Source organism: Eucyclogobius newberryi, unplaced genomic scaffold (assembly GCF_026437365.1).
Source record: "Eucyclogobius newberryi isolate DKJ021-1_F unplaced genomic scaffold, fEucNew1.0.hap1 SCAF_7, whole genome shotgun sequence".
NCBI classification, from domain to species: Eukaryota; Metazoa; Chordata; class Actinopteri; order Gobiiformes; family Gobiidae; genus Eucyclogobius; species Eucyclogobius newberryi.
Window position 1 is genome coordinate 28,932,998 of NW_027316389.1, and position 17,912 is coordinate 28,950,909.

Consider the following 17,912-nt stretch of genomic DNA (forward strand, 5'->3'; position numbering starts at 1 on the left):
GAGTTTTTCAATTTTTTTGTCAACAGTTTTTGGCGTTATTCACGGGAGATGCCGCATGTTGATCGCCCCCAGCCGTGTCCAGCCCGGGCGCAGTGAGAGGCACTTGTAGCCGGGGAGAGCGCAGGTCGTGGCGGGTCCAGATGCAGTGTGTCCGGCCGCTGTGGGCTCTGACTGCCGCGGCGGTCTGCGTCCTGCTCCTGCTGCTGCTGCACGACCACATGCTCAGAGAAGGTACTGGCGTTGCATTAAGTCAGGATTACAGTAAGAGTTGAGGTCAGAGAAAGAAGTAGTCATTTTTTTAAGTAAAAGTACAGCTGGGGCAGTAAAGTTAGGTGTCATGTCAAAAAATTGTAACACTTCATACATAGTAGAAAAAGCTTCAGTTGTAGTCATCTGGACTCAGTTTGAAAAAATAGACGTTTCGACTCTCATCCAAGAGTCATTGTCAATAACAGAATTTAGATCGAGAACTCCGATATTAATACTGTTCTGTGGTAAGACCCGCCCATTGGTATATCGGAGTTCTCGATCTAAATTCTGTTATTGACAATGACTCTTGGATGAGAGTCGAAACGTCTATTTTTTCAAACTGAGTCCAGATGACTACAACTGAAGCTTTTTCTACTATGGAACACGCCTGGACGAATGAGGGATTACACCGACAACACTTCATACACTCATTCCTGAGCACAAGACTTGATAATTAATAGTGAAGGAATAGTTTATTAAGAATGATTCAGGCTTGGTGACTATTTAACTAATGCTCTAACCTTAATTTCTAACCCTAACCTTAATTAAGTCTGAATCATGCTTAATAAACAATATGTTCATTGTGAATTAAGTATTTGGTCATGCTCATTCTTTCTTTCACGTTCATTTATTGAGGTATTTAGGAGTCAAATGTAGCGATGCTATTTGTAGAAATGTGCTGATAATCAATTTCTTATTTTTTTTTTGCCTGGACTTAATCTCTTAAAATTTCAATAATACTTCTACTTTTCAGTTCAGATATAAATGTATTAGAGTATAAACAAGCAGAGATATACAAAATATAAGTGCCTAAAAATGTCAATAGTAATATTAATAGTAATTTACCTTTCCACCACTGCTCCTGCTGTGGCTGACATTTTTGTCCTAAATTACTACTTTTTGCTATAGCCCATTGTTGCCAACCTTGTATCAAACTCTTTGGCCTGGTTGGCAACGCATGCATTTACCACATTCTATTAGGCTTAGTTTCATATTATAATCCATATGTGGGCCTAGATTTTACCAACAAGTCTCCAATGTGCTGCACAGAACACAACTTCAACAAAAATACCAATTCATACTTACTTTGTTCAATTATCTAATGAACTCAGACTCATCTTTTGAGACCAAATGCATTTTTCCATCATCCTCGGTGGGTTCTGAGGTCATAGTTCAGCCACATGAATGAATGTCAAAGTATAACTTGTATTTCCTATCAACAGTAATCTAATAAGTAGCACAAAATAATTGTCTACATAAGCTTAATTTAGCGTACATTAACATAAAGAAATTATACTGCTCGCTCAAATGGAGTAATACTTATTTTCTCCAAACCCCAATTTAATGATGTAATTCCAACATACATTTAAATGTTTGTAACAGGGACGGACCTATTTTGTGTCTTAAACACTCTTAAAAAGTCTATCATATATTTTTGTTCAAAATTTTGTGCGAATAAATTGACCTAATATTGCCTTTCATTCTTTAGTCGTTTTTGAGCTCATCCTGTTTCATTATATTATGATATAGAAACAATACATGATTTGTACATGGGTAATACATGAAAATCAAATCTGCATTGCTAATTGTGTCACACACACTTTTTGTTGCAGCTCATGCTACAAAAACTCAAAAACAAAAGCAAAACAAAAGCCCAATGGCCCATCTAAGATCAAACTGTTATGGGCAAGTAGGGCAGCATTTATTTATTCATTTGTTTGTTTTTTTAGAACTGAAGAATGAATACAAGAGACAGAGCAATTTTATAGAACTACTGTAACAAAGGCCTTGCAGAGTCTGACTTCTGCAGTTGGCTATAAACATGATGTGAGGACTAGGATTTCATCACAAAGTTGTCCAAACGCTGCACAGACCTTGGACCAGGCCGTGACCCCAGTGACCCCGCTTGTTCCTCCAAACTAAAAGTTCCTATGTGGGAGTGGTGGGATTTCCCAAACTTCATTGAAGCACCTCGTTAGTATTCGAGGGGTGTGTCCTCTGTTTCCATAGCGACAAACTCAGACCTGAATTTTAACTCAAGCTTCAGATCAACTATTTAGATAAACAGGCAACAATTAGTGACACTGCAATTTTTTTCTTCATAATTTTAGATTTCAAAGTAACAAAACCGAATATCTAATTTTTTTTTAATAAATTAGTATTTTAAATTGGGATTCCCTATAAAATAATTTGACCTCTACATTTGTTATTCATCCAATACTTATAATGCCATTACGACTTCAATAATATATAAAGAAAAAGCGCTTATTTAGGCACTCAATAAGCGCATTACATTGCATTATTCCTTCAATTCAGTTGCCCTGAGGCAGACTGACAGAAGCGAGGCTGCCTATATGCGCTCACACACCACATTCAAAGTAGGTAAGGTGAGTGACGTGTCTTGCTTAAGGACACATCGATAGGCACCTGGTATTCTCAGTGGTCTCCCATCCCAACGTTAACCAGGCCCAGTCTTGTTTAGCTTCTGAGATCAGACAATGATCTCTTACTCTTATTACGTTTACAATACTCGTGTTTCTAAACACCCAGGCCACGTTTCAACTCTTCTTTCATCATTCATGTTTTCAATTTGATCACTTTTGTTTTCGTGTTTTGCCTTTTAGGCTTGACTGGTCTCATCGACTTCATAATGAGATGTCGGTGTAATCCCTCATTCGTCCAGGCGTGTTCCATAGTAGAAAAAGCTTCAGTTGTAGTCATCTGAACTCAGTTTGAAAAAGTAGACGTTTCGACTCTCATCCAAGAGTCATTGTCAATAACAGAATTTAGGTCGAGAACTCCGATATTAATACTGTTCAGTGGTAAGACCCGCCCATTGGGAGGAGCCTTCCTGAAGTAGAAAGAGTTGTTTGTTTCAACAGAAACTCCCCCTTGTATCTACCGAGCTAGCCTATTCAGAATCTTAATGGGCTATTAGAAACCTCTTTGTCTTTGTGAGACCCTGGCTCAACCACCCTGAGTACCTGATTAGCATCTGAATGTCCTCTACCTTTCCAGGGGTTCAGTAACCCATTATAAATAACAGGAAGATGAAACCTAAGCCCTCCATTTCTGTTTAAAGAAGGTCTTTCTTTTTTAACAAAAATAGCTTCCTTGACTCCTCTTTCAAACCATCTTTTCTCCTGCTTAAAACCTTCACCTCACCGTCTTCAAACGAGTGATTAGAGGCTTCAAGGTGGAGATGCACGGCACTCTGAGGTCCTGAACTAGTATTTCTTCTGTGCTGATAAAGCCTCTTGTGTAGAGGCTGTTTCGTCTCACCTATGTAACGTTCTTTACTTTTCATAATGAGATGATGAATTAACCCTTCACGTGCGTCCTGTAGGTCAGTTGTCGGCGGGTTCCTGTGAGGTGGTGACTCTGGACCGGGACAGCAGCAGTCAGCCACGGACCACCATCGCCCGGCAGACGGCTCGCTGTGCCTGTCGTAGGGGGCAGATCGCCGGGACAACCAGAGCCCAGCCCGCCTGTGTGGATGGTGAGAGCTGCTCGGCGCAAGTCCATGTGTTTTACTAATCTGATTCAAAGTGACCCTCAAGACACAACACTCTATCATTATCTGATTTCTGGAGTTATCAGATTATTGAAATGGCATGTAAGCAGTGAGTAATCTGATTTATTTCTAATTGTACACACGTTGCAGGTTTTGTCAAGTAAAATTATGCAAAAAGGGCAAAGACATGACAATGAATTGAATCATTTTGATGAGCCTCACCACCTTTAATAAGGCTTGGAACATTCATTTTAGGTTTGTACCAAAATCAAATCAAATGGTTGTTATTTAGGTTACAATAGCAGATTTCTTTCCAACTTTATATTCAAAACTACTACCTTTGGTTGTTTGGGCCTGTTTAGTCCCAGCCCGGGCCATAGTTTTGACACCCCTGTTTTAGTCAATATAAATGCATGTAATTGTAGTCATCATTTTAGTCTTTCTTTAAATCTAGTTCCTATTTCATTTTAGTCATAAAAATATGACATTGACAAAATATTTTAGTTGACGAAATTACCACTGGTTACACTGTCTATAAATAGATAATTTTAGATTGACATAAATGTTTGTTGTTGTTAGATGCACTGAACATGCATGAAAATCTGTGTTCTAACTGTGAGAAGGCATCTCCACAAAACTGACTTGTGCTTAGCCTGGAGGAGTAGAAATAGAAATGCCGATCTTTTATCTATAATATTTCACAGTATGGCATTACATTTATCTATCACCATGAAACATGTGTATGGTTTTAACCTTTTATGTCAATCGTGCAGGTGACTTTCCACAAACAGGAAATTACACTGTGTCACTTTAATGAAAAATAACTAATAAACCGACTTCATATTTTGCCCATGCATCTTAACTTCAAATTCCCTTTTAAATGCCCACTAAACAAAACCAATGTTGCCACACAACAGACTTACATTAATCTTGTACAGCGTTTTCTCTTTGGTCTCGGTTAAACCCTCTCACCTGCACCTCATCGACCAATCAGATTTGAGGATGGATAGGCTCCGTTTCCTGTTTCTCAGAGCTGTTAAATTTAGAAAAGAGTCGTCCACATTAACAAAGCGTCACTGTATTAATCTGAGGCAGGAGCGGAGCACACCTGCGAGCGCTGATGTATCGCACGCCGTCCGCAGATCTACCGCTCAGCACGCCCCATTTATCCACCAACAGCCGCCGCCATCTTGTAATCGCTTCATTCATCACAGACACGAGAACGAGAGGCGACCAGTCCCAAGAGAGCCGACGGGACGGGGCAAAGTAAACAGATGTGGAGACGAATTTTAGATCCAAACTTTGAAACATAATCTCATGTTAAAACTTTGACTTATTATTTGTAATTATCCACAAGGGGAATTATTTTAAACATTAGACTTGTCACAACAATTACTAGATTGTTCAGTAAATTCAAGCTTTCTGGGCTGAATATTTACTGTGTGTAGCTTTTCTTTGCACTATTAGGTAAAGTTTTGTGATTTTTTTTGGGTAATATATCACAATTTCAGCTCTAGAATGTTAACTAATTAATCATTCTACTCTTTATTTATGACAGCTCCTGGTTGTTTGGGTTTATTTGCGAAAAGGTTTACTGGGATAATCCTACTTTAACGTGATGCTGTCAGTGGCATAAAGTAGTGCCAATTTGACCATTTATCCCAATATTTTCTGTAACAACATGTTTATTAGTTAGTACTCTTACATTTTGATAAGATTTGGAAATGCTGTATTAGTTGACTTATTATTCTATAAGGATTTATGAGGACAAACGTAGAAAGAAGAAGGCTTGGAGTGAGCTAAAGATTGGGAAGTGAACCGTGAGGTAAATCTGACTTTACATATAAATTCCCTGTTTCCAATTACTTTTCGGTAAATCGTAGAGATAGTGCAATTATAGTTGCTTGTGAGTGCAGTTTGGCTCTGATACATGGTTATAGAGATACTGAAACATTTCAGAGCGTGCGTTGATAAAGAATTTATAAACCCCTTATTATTCATTAATATTAGGGTTGTCAAAAGTATCAAAAATCAGTTACTAATCGATACTAAAGCTAGTATCAAAACTAGATAATCATTTGAGAGAGGATCGATACGCAACAAAAATTGACAAAATTTGACATCTTCTGAACTGTTAAATTGATCTGGAGATTTATTATCAATCAGTCAATCAATAAAATGTTATTTATAGAGCACAATTCGTACAAAGTGCAATGCAAAGTACTTTACATCGTTAAAAACACATAAAAAAAAACAATACAATGTAAGTCACAATAAATAAAAACATAAAAACACATTAACATGGTATTTAAAATATTCAAAAACAGATAAAAGTATTTCAGCTGCGGCTAAACAAAACAGTCTTTAGCTTAGATTTAAACACAACCGGGGTGAGGGCCTGTCACGAAGGCTATTCCAAACCCATTGAACTGGTACCGCTGTGTCTGGTCTTTGCTCTGGGCACCAGCAGGAGTCCGAGATGGTTCATATGGCACTAACATGTCTGAGATGTACTTTGGTGCTAGGCCATGGAGAGACTTGTACACAAGCAGAGCTGCTTTAAAGTCTATTCTCTGAGCCACAGGAGCCAGTGCAGAGACCTGAGAACAGGACTAATGTGATCATACTTCCTGGTTCTAGTCAGGACCCGAGCAGCAGCGTTCTGGATGTACTGCAGCTGTTTTACAGCTCGTTTGGAGAGACCAGTGAACAGCCGTTACAGTAGTCTAATCTACTGGAGACAAACGCATGGATAAGTCTCTCCAAGTCTTGTTTAATAAGCAAATATATATGTATATTTGCTTATTTATTTTTTCAGAAGGAAAAAAGCTACTGATGTTATTGAATTGATGTAGCTGTTGAAATTCAGGTCTGAGTCCATTATTTCTCGTACATTTTTTACTTTGTTTACAGATTTTAGAGAGAGAGTCTGGAGGTGATTGGTAACACTTTATCTTTGTTTATGTGGGCCAAAGACGATGATTTCAGTTTGGCTAGAGAAAGTTGTTTTGACAGAGTGAAACGACTGGTCCATATTCATCTGCCGTCAGTGAAACATAGATCTGAGTGACGTCTGCATAATTGTGATAGGACACGCCACTGTTTTGTATTATATGACATAACGGCAACAAGCACAGATTGAACAGAAGGGGTCCAAGGATTGACCCTTGGGGCACCCCACAGGTCAATGGCATGCTGTCAGAGGCACAGTCACCAATCTCAACAAAGTATTTCCTGTTTTCAAGGTAGGACTTCAACCAATACCAGTGATGCCTACCCAGTCCTATAATGTTTGCAGAAGGATCCCATGATCAACAGTGTCAAGTGCAGCACTGAGATCCAGCAAGACTAAAACAGAGGCCTTATCAGCATCAGTGCTCAGACGGATGTCATTTGTCACCTTAATGAGAACCGTCTCAGTGCTGTGATCTAAAACCAGATTGGAAGACATTGAAGGAGTCACTTATTAGGGGGAACTGAATAAGCTGTTGATAAATGACTTTTTCAAGGACTTTTTCCAGGAAAGGCACATTTGAAATGGGTCAGTAGTGGTTTAGTATTGTGGGATCCAGGCTGATCTTCTTTAGCCGTGGCTTAATAAACGTAGTTTTCAAGGCCGTTGGGATTTAAGTGACATGTTGACTATTTTATACTAGAGGGCAACACGTCAAGGCAACAAATAGAAGAACTCAGGCTGGTGATGATCTGGACAGTTTTTTCAGCCGCAGGTGGAAACTGAGTCAGCTCCACGTGTTTAACTGGAGTTGAATTGGTATTTGCACCGTGAGATTGATGGAATTCTTAATGCTCTGGACCTTGTCCTTGAAGAAGGTCTGTTTACTGTCGCAACAGAATGTGGGAGTTGTTATTACTATTTCCAATTATTTCTGAGAGATACATTTATCTTGTTCTATATAATAATTAGTTGTATGTAGACATTTTTCCTGTGTATATTTCATAATGAAACTGGAGCTTTGACTTGCGCCATTGTTGCTCCGCTCGGCATTTGCTTTTCTGTGCCCTGACCGAATCATCATTTCTCCATGGCGCCTTCTGCTTATTCTTAACTATTTTAGCCTTCATGGGGGCAATGGTGTCCAGAACATTCAAAACACTTGATGTAACAGAGTTCAACAAATCATTGACATTAGAACATAGGACATTTTCAAACCATTCATTACCATATCCATGAAAAGTGCACCGGTTTGGGAGTGACAAGCAGATAAAAAAAAGCCACAGAAATGATCAGACAGAGCAACATTGACCACATTAACGTTTGATATACCAACCCCCTTTAACAAATCCAGAGTGTGCCCTTTGCTGTGGGTGGGGCCACTCACGTGCTGAGTAAGACCAAAGGTTTCAAGAGCAGTACCAAACTCTTTAGCGTTTCTGTCACAGACATTGTCCATGTGTACATTTAGATCACTTGGTTGCTTAGCAAGTCATGAATGATATCTCTATAATTACCTGTATAGCGCATCGTCATAAACAGAGTTGAGAAAAACAAGAAACTAGAAATGGCCCCTCAAATGCCGGAGAACAAAGGTGAATACATTTGGCCACGGCTACAGTACAGTACAGCTCTTTGCACAAACAGTGGAAAAGAGTGAAGCAATAAAAAGTATGAACAGAATGTGTTTCTTGTGGCAGGAGTTGCAGAGTTGTGTTTGTAAATTAATCCTTTCTAATGATATTGACATTTTTTTGTTGTTGCCATTTATCTCTTTTGTGGAAACTGCTCTCAAATAATGCAACAATAAATGAATCATGAATCATATCTTAATATTTCAGCATATGTTCTTTGGCTGAAATTATTGCAAAAAGTCTAAAAAGATTAGAAGCTATATATATATTTTTTTCACTTAACATTTCCTTCTCTTCTCGTGTGTTTTTCCCTCTTGAAAATAAGCCGACAGATGTTGCTCCATTTACAACAGCTTTTATTGACTTTGTTACAAGCATACACAATGCTGAACTTTGACCTTTGTATACCAGAATCCTCTAGGGAATTCAGCGCCGTGGGAAAACATGCAGGTTTAGCAGATTTGAAAGGAAAACATGTCTATAATTAGCATTAGAGGGAAAAATACTGTATGAGGTTAGTAATAAGTGAGAAAAACAACCAGACATAGATTTATTGCCCTATGTATTATTCTGTGTTAGTTTGTTTTTAATAATAATAATCACTTTCAGTTCCAGGGTCTTTAGAGTGAATTTTATCAAAATGTTTGGGCTAGTCCTTGTTTAGAACTTTCTAGTTACTGGTAATCCTAATTTAAACCTAGTCTTGTTATAGACCTGGTTTAGATTTGGTGCTACTTGGAAGGCTAAATGTTTTCCATCGTGGGTACAAGGTGTGAAAAGAACCACTCTTTTATTGTATTCAAATCATCTTTGGGGCTAGAACCATGACTGTAGAGATTATATATCCAACAAAAATAAAAGTAGATGCATCTGAGCTCAGTTTGAGAACCGACGTTAACAAAATTCAACAACAAATTTTTCATAGCAAGTATCTTATTATTTAATCATATTATTATTATATTAAATCAAATATTTAGCTTTAACTTGGCCAGGACTGCACTTTGACTAAACCAGGTCTAAAAGTAAACTATTACCTAACCCTGGACGAAATAATGTCTAAACATAACCAACATGACACGCTTTGACAAGAATAACTTTAGAGAAAGGCTTGGCCAAATAAATAACCACACATAAACTCAAGAAGTAATGGGCTAAACCATGTAGTTAATTTTTCAAGCCTAATCGCAGTATTTCTGACACAATTATGATTACAGTTGTGTTTTAAAATCATCCCACAAAGTACTGTTTAAATTTGTCCAGGCACATTAACATTTGAGAGACTGAAAGACTGAAATATGAACTGATAAACTAATACAAATATCCTATGCATTTTAGAACATGTTGGCAGTGATTTAAAGGGCTTCTTAACCCTTTTGACCTCGACTTTTTCTGTAGAATGTAACTTCAAGGATGTGCTACTGGTGCTACTTTTGTCACAGGTCACAGGTCTAAACTACAGGGTTCACAGGTTTTAGACACAATAAGATCCTGTGGGAAAGTGACTTTTTGTTGTTCACAGAGGAAATTGTATTGCCTAAATAATTATTATTGCGACCATACAAATTGCAATTTCAGTTTGATTTTGAAAAATATTGGAGCCCAGAAGAATTAACTTCCTGAATTTAACTGCAAATATTGTTAACCTGGTGAAGCAGAAGTCATTGTATTGCATATTCACATAACTGCTCATATTTCTTCTCTAAAGTAAAATGATTTGTCCCATGTTTCCTCCTCTTCAGTGCGTATCGTGCGGACTCGACAGTGGTGCCACATGTCTCCCTGTCTGGACCATGAGGGCTGTGGTCTCCTGGTCAACAACTCGGGCTGGACCTGCACTCAGCCCGGAGGACGCATCAAAACCACCACGGTGAGAAGCAAAAACTCCGTAAAAATGTAAACACAATATTCATGCTTCCTGTTTTTTGCAATTTCCCACAGCATTGATTAAACCTACTACATTTTTGAACAAAAGGGATTTTTTTTATAAAAATAAAAGGTATACAAAAACAACTGAATACTCGTGGTTAAACTAAGTAACCTAATAACCTAATTTTATTGTTTGTTTTTCCATCAACTACACACAATACTATAACAATGTATTTTATGAATGTAAAATTATTAAAGGACAAGATAATAGAGAGCAGAGCTATAGCCAACAAGGCAAATGCTGACAGATTTTCATTTAGGCTGTAACACATTCAGTTCATTTTATGCATAATCCTCCTAACTTTGACTACAGTGAAAACTATATTTGTTGCTGTTATTTGGTACCGGACAAGAATTGTATAACTTTATTGTGAAACTAGAAGTATACATTTTATTATAAACTAAAACATCACATCAACAGCATTGTGGCTAGTTGAACCCTATGGCTAGTAAGTGTTTTAGTGTTTTCAGTGCGAACCATCAACAGAGTATATATTAGAAATAGACCAGTTGACCGATATATCAGACTGATATTGCTACTTTTTTGTGTTTTGGCAATCTGCTTTAAAGGACACATATTATGCAAACTTTTGAGCTTTTAACCATGTTCTGTTCAACATTGTTCCCTCATCAAAAACATAGAGTGTTTTGTGGCATTTGATTTCATTCTGATGGATTCATTCTGAATCTCCTCTCCTGTTTTCCCGAGCTGTGACATGGCTCAGAGAATCATCTTTGCGGTTTTAAAGTCCAGAAATAATCGGCAGACTCATTTTTGTGCGTGCTTTGACCAGGACGTTGATAAGCAGCTGCATTAGCAAACAGTGCTTTTTAAATTGTGTAATTGTCTCTGCAGCGAGTAGATGGAGCCAAAGCTCAGTTAATCTGGCGTCTCCCAAGGCTGTGGCAAAGTTATGTTTTTTGTAAAAACATTTTTTGCCAAAGTAAAAATACTCAAGAGCATGTTTAAAGGCCAATAACAATACAGATCATGCATAATATTTGTCCTTTATATCTACAGTATCGGCCAATGTTATGTTTGAACTGACTCTGTATTCTAAAGTATCAGTATCGGTATCAAAGTTTTAAAGCTTCACTCTTTTGCACTTTTGTGGTGAGGGATGTCATTGCTTTGCCTTAATGTTCCACAGGATGGTATTAAACTATCATGCATTTATTACATTTCAGGTCATTTTTATTGCCACAATATACTTTGAAATATATTAATTCTTACTGTGCATTAATATTAATTTCATATTGATGATCATTCCACGCAAAGCAATAACATATTCACAGACACAAGCAGATTTTAAACCCTCCACCAGAAAAGTTACATTGTGCACCTTCAAAATAATACCACCAATAAACAGGACCTATCTCACTGTGGCTCCAAATTAAAATACACATATAAATAGAAATTACTCAGCTCTAAATGAAAGTCTGAAATCACATTTAAATGCTCCAGACCAGAAAACAAACTGCCTCAATCTGAGCGTTCCAAACCTATTTCCCAAATGTTCTTGTGTATTTACATCCTCTCGCTTCTACCTCAGAGCTACGAGTTTGTCCCCGACCGTCTCCAAGGACAGAACAGGCGACTCGCTCTGAAATTGAACAGCAGTGATTTGTTCCCCTGTTTTCCTATTTGTCAATGTAAAGTCATGCAAAACAGCCCCGAGTGTCAGAATACAGGAGCTCAGAGACAAACAGAAGAACGCATGGTTTAAACATTAGGTTGTTTTTGAATTAAACATCACGCGTGAGTCTTATATGATGCGTGATTCAGGTGAGTTGAATTTTCGGGCACTCATAATAAATAGTTTTGAGAAGACAGCATTTATTAAACAATGATGTAGAGGGGAAAATGCAATGAATCATATTGCAATGTATTATTTTGAAGTTTGTGTAACTTAATTATTGAATGAACTATAGAAACAAAAAGGTAGTCATGTTGTTTTGTAGTTTTGGTAAATTGTTGCATTCATTTAATTGCAAAGACAATTTTTTTCTTTTGTGATTAATGGGTTTCAGAATGATGAAAATGTTGGACTGTTAGGACCTTTAACTTAACAATTAAGAATTTGAAACAATATATTTTTTTTATAGGAAAAAGCCCTCAAAATGTTGCATGGACGCTGAAAAAACAAAATTCTGTCTAATTTTGTTCAAAAAATAAAATAAAAAAATAAGTAACTTGTAACTATAACTGAACTATATGTAGAAAACCTAGTGATTTAAAAAAATATGTATTGTTTAGCCTCTTTGACAATGGACAACATAAACCAATGAAGTATTAACACAATTCACAAACAGGTGCAGCCGTTCATTAATTCTGCGATATGATTGGCTGTTACTAAAGTCTATTGGCCCAATGGGATCAATTATAGGAAGAGGGGCATCCTGAGCCACCTGCCATCGTGTTCTCCGTCGGGACAGTTTTACGCTCCAGCACAGGTGTCCAGGACGCGCCGACCAAAGCGCAAAAACAAACAACATTATGGAAATGTATAACATCAAGAGCCACCTGTGTGAAACAATATTATTTATTCATGTGCTGCGGTTTATGTAGGTTTTAAAACGTTTTAAAATAATTTACGTTGTAGATAAAGGGTTGTTACTTTCAACTGCAAACCTATTAATCAATACCATTCAAATCAAAATAAATAATTTACTTTACATACAAGAGTGATTACGTTGATTATAGAAAATGTTTCTTTAAGTCAATATTTAATATTGCTATAATATGGAAGGAATTTAAAAATATGATGTGATCCCTTGAAATTAATATGCTATTTGTCTTGAAATGTGACTGGATGAGAAACAAAGATGGCAGGCAGCGATTAACGAAGACAAACAAGTGGAAATCTAATTAAAAAGCACCTCAAATACATTTAACAATAATAATGGCTTGGATTTGTGTTGTGCTTTTTACTGTGAGCATGACAAGGTAAAAAGTCATCATCATTTCATTTTTTAATCGATATTGCCTCCTCGAAATGCTGGGCAAAGATACAACCTACCTTCTGTGTACAACCGTATCCTCAGACCTTGGTCATGTGAGAAATCAAGCCAGTCAAAAGAAATAAGGTAGAAGTGAACGAGAAGCTGGAAGAAAACAAGGCGTTTAAAGGATCCTATACTAAGCTAGAAAATGAAGAGCCACAAAGCAGAGGCCAACAGAGAACAATACGAGCCATAACGAACCAAGGAGGTAAACAAAGGCAGAACAGCTTCATTTTATAACTACTCCCTTAGGACAGGACTGATCTAGCTCAGGGAAGGATCAATTCTAACTTCTCAGGCAAGTACCAGAGCTGCCAAGTCTGCTTCTTTATTGTGATAAGGCCTTAGTTATTTTATTACTTGGTTTACGGATCCGCCACACTTAGATTATTAATTTCTACAATATAAATAAAATAAATTATTGCACACTTAAGCGTCAGTTCTGTTTGTCTAAAACACGCTAAATCTACTGTTATACGCTCCTGTGCGTCGCGTCCCCCTTCTCCCGTGGTGCGTTTTGGGTAAACCCGGAAGAAAAAATCTTTTGAAATTGAAATTGTATTTATATTTCGTCCGCCTATGCAATATATTTCATTTAAAAATCCGTAAACCAAGTAATAAAATAACTCAGTTGCAATAGCAGTTTTTGATCACTTTTCACGTCAAACGTCAAAAGATAAATGAAGTTCAATCGTTTCATGACAACATACACAGTAATTACTGAAATACTGTCTGTGAACAGTTAATTTAGGTTCAAAAACAGTTAGCGATGTAAATTATGCCATCAAAAATATGAATCTCATTTGCGCTCATTTCTGCAGGAATACACTGGTACAGCTTATTTTTATTTTTGTGGGGCGAGGGTCGCTTTTCTTTTTTTTTTTTTTTTTTAAAGGCTTGATTGCTTGATGTTCTCTGAAAATCTCGCAACCCTGGCAAGTCCCTTCAGATTGAACGTGGCGTCCGGATGGCCGTCGAAACGTCTTTATTTCAAAAACAGTAATAGCCTCCTGATGAATACCTTTGAAACCTTTTACCATAGGCCATTGTTGGTGAAGTGTTTTGCCCAAGGACACAACAGCTTTATGAATGAAGTCGGAGCCAGAATCAAACTGCTTACAAGACAACTGTTCACAACATGAACCAGTTTCATTGATAGTTACAGTGAAACAATTTCATTTTCATCCATATTCTGTCCTCGTGCTGCTTCTGTCTCCAGTTTTAGGTCAGTGGTTCAACCCGTCCTTTGTGATTCCTGGACAAACTCTCTCTTTGTGGACTTCCAGCCTCTGTGTAAATATCTTCAGGTGAACCTAGCAACCGTAAAGTCATCACATTCAACTGTCTAAACTTTGAATTATTCATGCTCGCTCAAGAACAGCTACACCTCAAATCCCAGAACAGTAGCCGGACCAGGACAATTTGTTTGAGGTGTCCCCAAACGCACCACTGACAGAGCTGGGGCTGTGTCAAATCAATAAGGACAAATTGGATATGCAACGTCTTTGAAGATTTAGAAACTGAGCTGCAGCTGTAGGTACATAAAGAAAAGAAGCATAAATTATTTGCACATTTTTCCTTTAACTGTTATGGACGGCATTTTGATAACATATTTCAACCATTTGAAAATAGAACATATGTTTTAAATTGTGGCAACAAAACCCATGTATATTTGACTATTTTAATGTTCTGTGATAGTATAATTCTTAAAGGCGGTATGGACGATTTTTCGGCGATTTGAGAACGCAGGCGGAAGTGCGCATGCGCCCTCCCCCGTGCGGACTGATACAACACACACGTGCGTTTGTTTATTAGCGCAACGGAGCTCATCGCATCTCTCGTCTCCCGTAGATTTCTGTCCACTTCTGCGTCAGCTCGAACTGTCTTTTTCCGTCTTCATTTTGCCCCGTACACTGAGGGAACTATATTATGATAGATCAATGCGCTTAGGCACGCGGAAACGTGGGGATGAACCGCACGCGGCTGCAGGTGAGCGATAGGTGCGTTTTATGATTGATACGTGGCAGGACAAATGATTTATCCACGACACGAGGAAATATGACAAAAAATTTGCTGAAAAAAATCGTCCATACCACCTTTAAGAAAATATACAAGGAGATTTCAATCAAGTACATCAATATTATAAATGATTTGTGCTGGTCCAGAGGCTGACATCTTACAGCAAGAATGTTATGGGTTGTGTGCCTAAATTTGTCACAGTTTTTGCATAACCTGGTTGTATAACGTAATGTAACATCATTTAATTTTCAATATGACTAAATCTTCTTTTAATGTTCCCATAGGTCTCCTGACAGCTACAAGCAAGGATACAAATCTGAGAATACTCTACAGAACACCTAAAACCAGTGGTGAGAGTGGACTTAAATAGACCATGAATGGGGACACCTGCTCTAGCGCCCCCTGTGGTGAACTGGAGTAAACATAAGAAAACAACCAGCACCAAACCATTATGTGGAATATATGTATATAAGACTATAATGGATTTACAGACCAAAGATGACATCAAGAGGAAAACTGACATTTATAACTCTAAAGATTCAAATCAAGATGAACAAAATGAAAGAACGAGGATCATGGAATCGCAGCATCAGAGGCGATACACAAGTAATGTGAAAATGTATTTTTATATTGTAAATCAACTGTTTGTATGCAGTAGTGGTACATAATGATATGAACTTTACAGAATAAAATATATGACAATTCCAACAATTGAAGTTGAATGAATATCTTTACTCTAAAAATCTAAAAGAAATCTGAATATAATTCTCTGTCTTGAGCAGTAATTTATTAATGCTTTCTTCATTTGAAAATGTGTGCGCTGTAACAACGCGTACATCGTTCTGACTGTAGGCCTATGTTGACAGTAATTTACTGTGGTTGTATTCACATGACATAACATAACATAATTTATGTTTCAACGAAACAAAATTAGTTTTGGAAATCCATGGCCTTTGCTAATACTCATTAGGGTATTTAACTAATCTCCAAGCACTTTCAATTTTTTGTACTATTTGTCTTAAGCTAAAACACTGAAACTTATTTGTTACAGTGCTACCGCTCCCGTTACACACATAAAGCGCAGTGCGTTGGGCAAGTGTTCGAGCGGCACCTGTTTGGATTGAATGACACAATAGGCTATTTGTGCAGCAGCTGCAATGTCCCTTTTGCAATTAAAGAGTCTACAGCATGTATAATCTGCATCATGAGTTTGAGAAGCACAAGCCACAGATTAATCACAAGGAAGCACAAGGAGCAAAATGGTCTTTAGATGATGAAAATTGGCGTCATATGTAATAATAAACCATGAGAAAGAGAGAATGAAACAGCGTGGAGCTGGAGAGGCGAACAGCGCAAAGCCAAAGTGATTTACCTTCTTACTAATGTCTAAATCATGTTTTTGCAAATGCAGAAAGTGTCAATAGTTTGCAGTCAGTAAAGTTTCTACAGTCTCCATCTGTTCTGCAGAAGAGCAGGAGCAGGGCCTCAGGTGACGCTGGAGCAGGGGTGGAGCAAGGAAATTCAAGGACTGTGGGGGACCCTCATAAGGAACTGAGTAATGAGTTGCTTATAATATTGCATTAAGGTTGTATTACAGACATTAAACTCCTACATATTTTTTACCCAATAAATGTGGGCTGGGGGTATGTGGGAACCACTGTAGTTTTTACAGTGGATCATTTTTTACTTCACTTCATTTGAGAGCAGGTCTCTGTGCTTTCTACTTCACTACATTTTTAAACTGGACTGAAAAGTAAAAAGTACGCGTATGGTTTGAGGGGTTAATTTGAGCATATTCATGCTATTAATAAAGGTTTTGTGTTCAAGCCACAGCTTTGAGCAATCAAAAATATATAACCTACATGTCACTTAAAATAAATAAATGATTAGCTTGGAATCGCTACGAGCAAAGAATAGAACTATTAGAGCTATTCTTTACTCTTAAACTACAATTTGATAAACATAAACTGGTACTTCAAAACAATAACTTTTAGTTGATTTCTTAATGTCATACTTTTAGTAAGTTAGTAAGTTAATTGAGAGCTTCTTCCACCACTTTCAGGAGCATGTTTTCAGTATATGAGTCTCATACCCTGAGACAGTTAAAGACAGTAGAGGCGGTGTGGAGCCGACAGCACGGCAGGGGACCAGCTCAAAAGGTGAACCCAGAGGAGGTCCATTCCGCCGTGGGACAAAGCTTGGACAGGGGCCGGTCCCGGGGAGAGCATCTGGAGGTGGAACAGACAGGGCCGTCGCAGATGATGAATGCCCAGTGACACAGGACTGTCCCGACCAACACACCGCCACTGTCCCCACTGGGCCGGGACACAGTGGAAGAGGAGAGACAGCGCTTTACAGGGCACTGCACCTAATTTTAGCCGTGCACCCAGTGGAGGCAGGAGGGTCTCTGAAACATGCTTTTACAATTTGTCATTTGTTGGTGCGATGTAAAAAGGAGAACTTTTGGGATCTGAATCAAGAAAGTTTTTCATTTCAGATTTATGGTGCGTTCACAGTTTAATTCTGATGTAGACTTGCTTTGGTCCTGGTTTTGTCCTGGTTTAGCCCTGACCTTGTCCATGTTTTGTTCTGTCTTAAGTCCTTGTTTAATACT

The 17,912-nt window shown here is 37.9% G+C and overlaps 1 protein-coding gene across 1 annotated transcript; it reads left to right on the forward strand.

The window, feature by feature from the left end:
• On the forward strand, nucleotides 1–15,887 carry LOC140348897 (chemokine-like protein TAFA-5). The gene is made up of 4 exons (XM_072435030.1): nucleotides 1–231; nucleotides 3,596–3,748; nucleotides 10,090–10,217; nucleotides 15,583–15,887. Exons 1-4 carry the CDS (start codon nucleotides 141–143, stop codon nucleotides 15,589–15,591), a joined length of 381 nt encoding a protein of 126 aa, XP_072291131.1. The 5' UTR covers nucleotides 1–140; the 3' UTR covers nucleotides 15,592–15,887.
• Nucleotides 15,888–17,912: the final 2,025 nt, after the last annotated feature.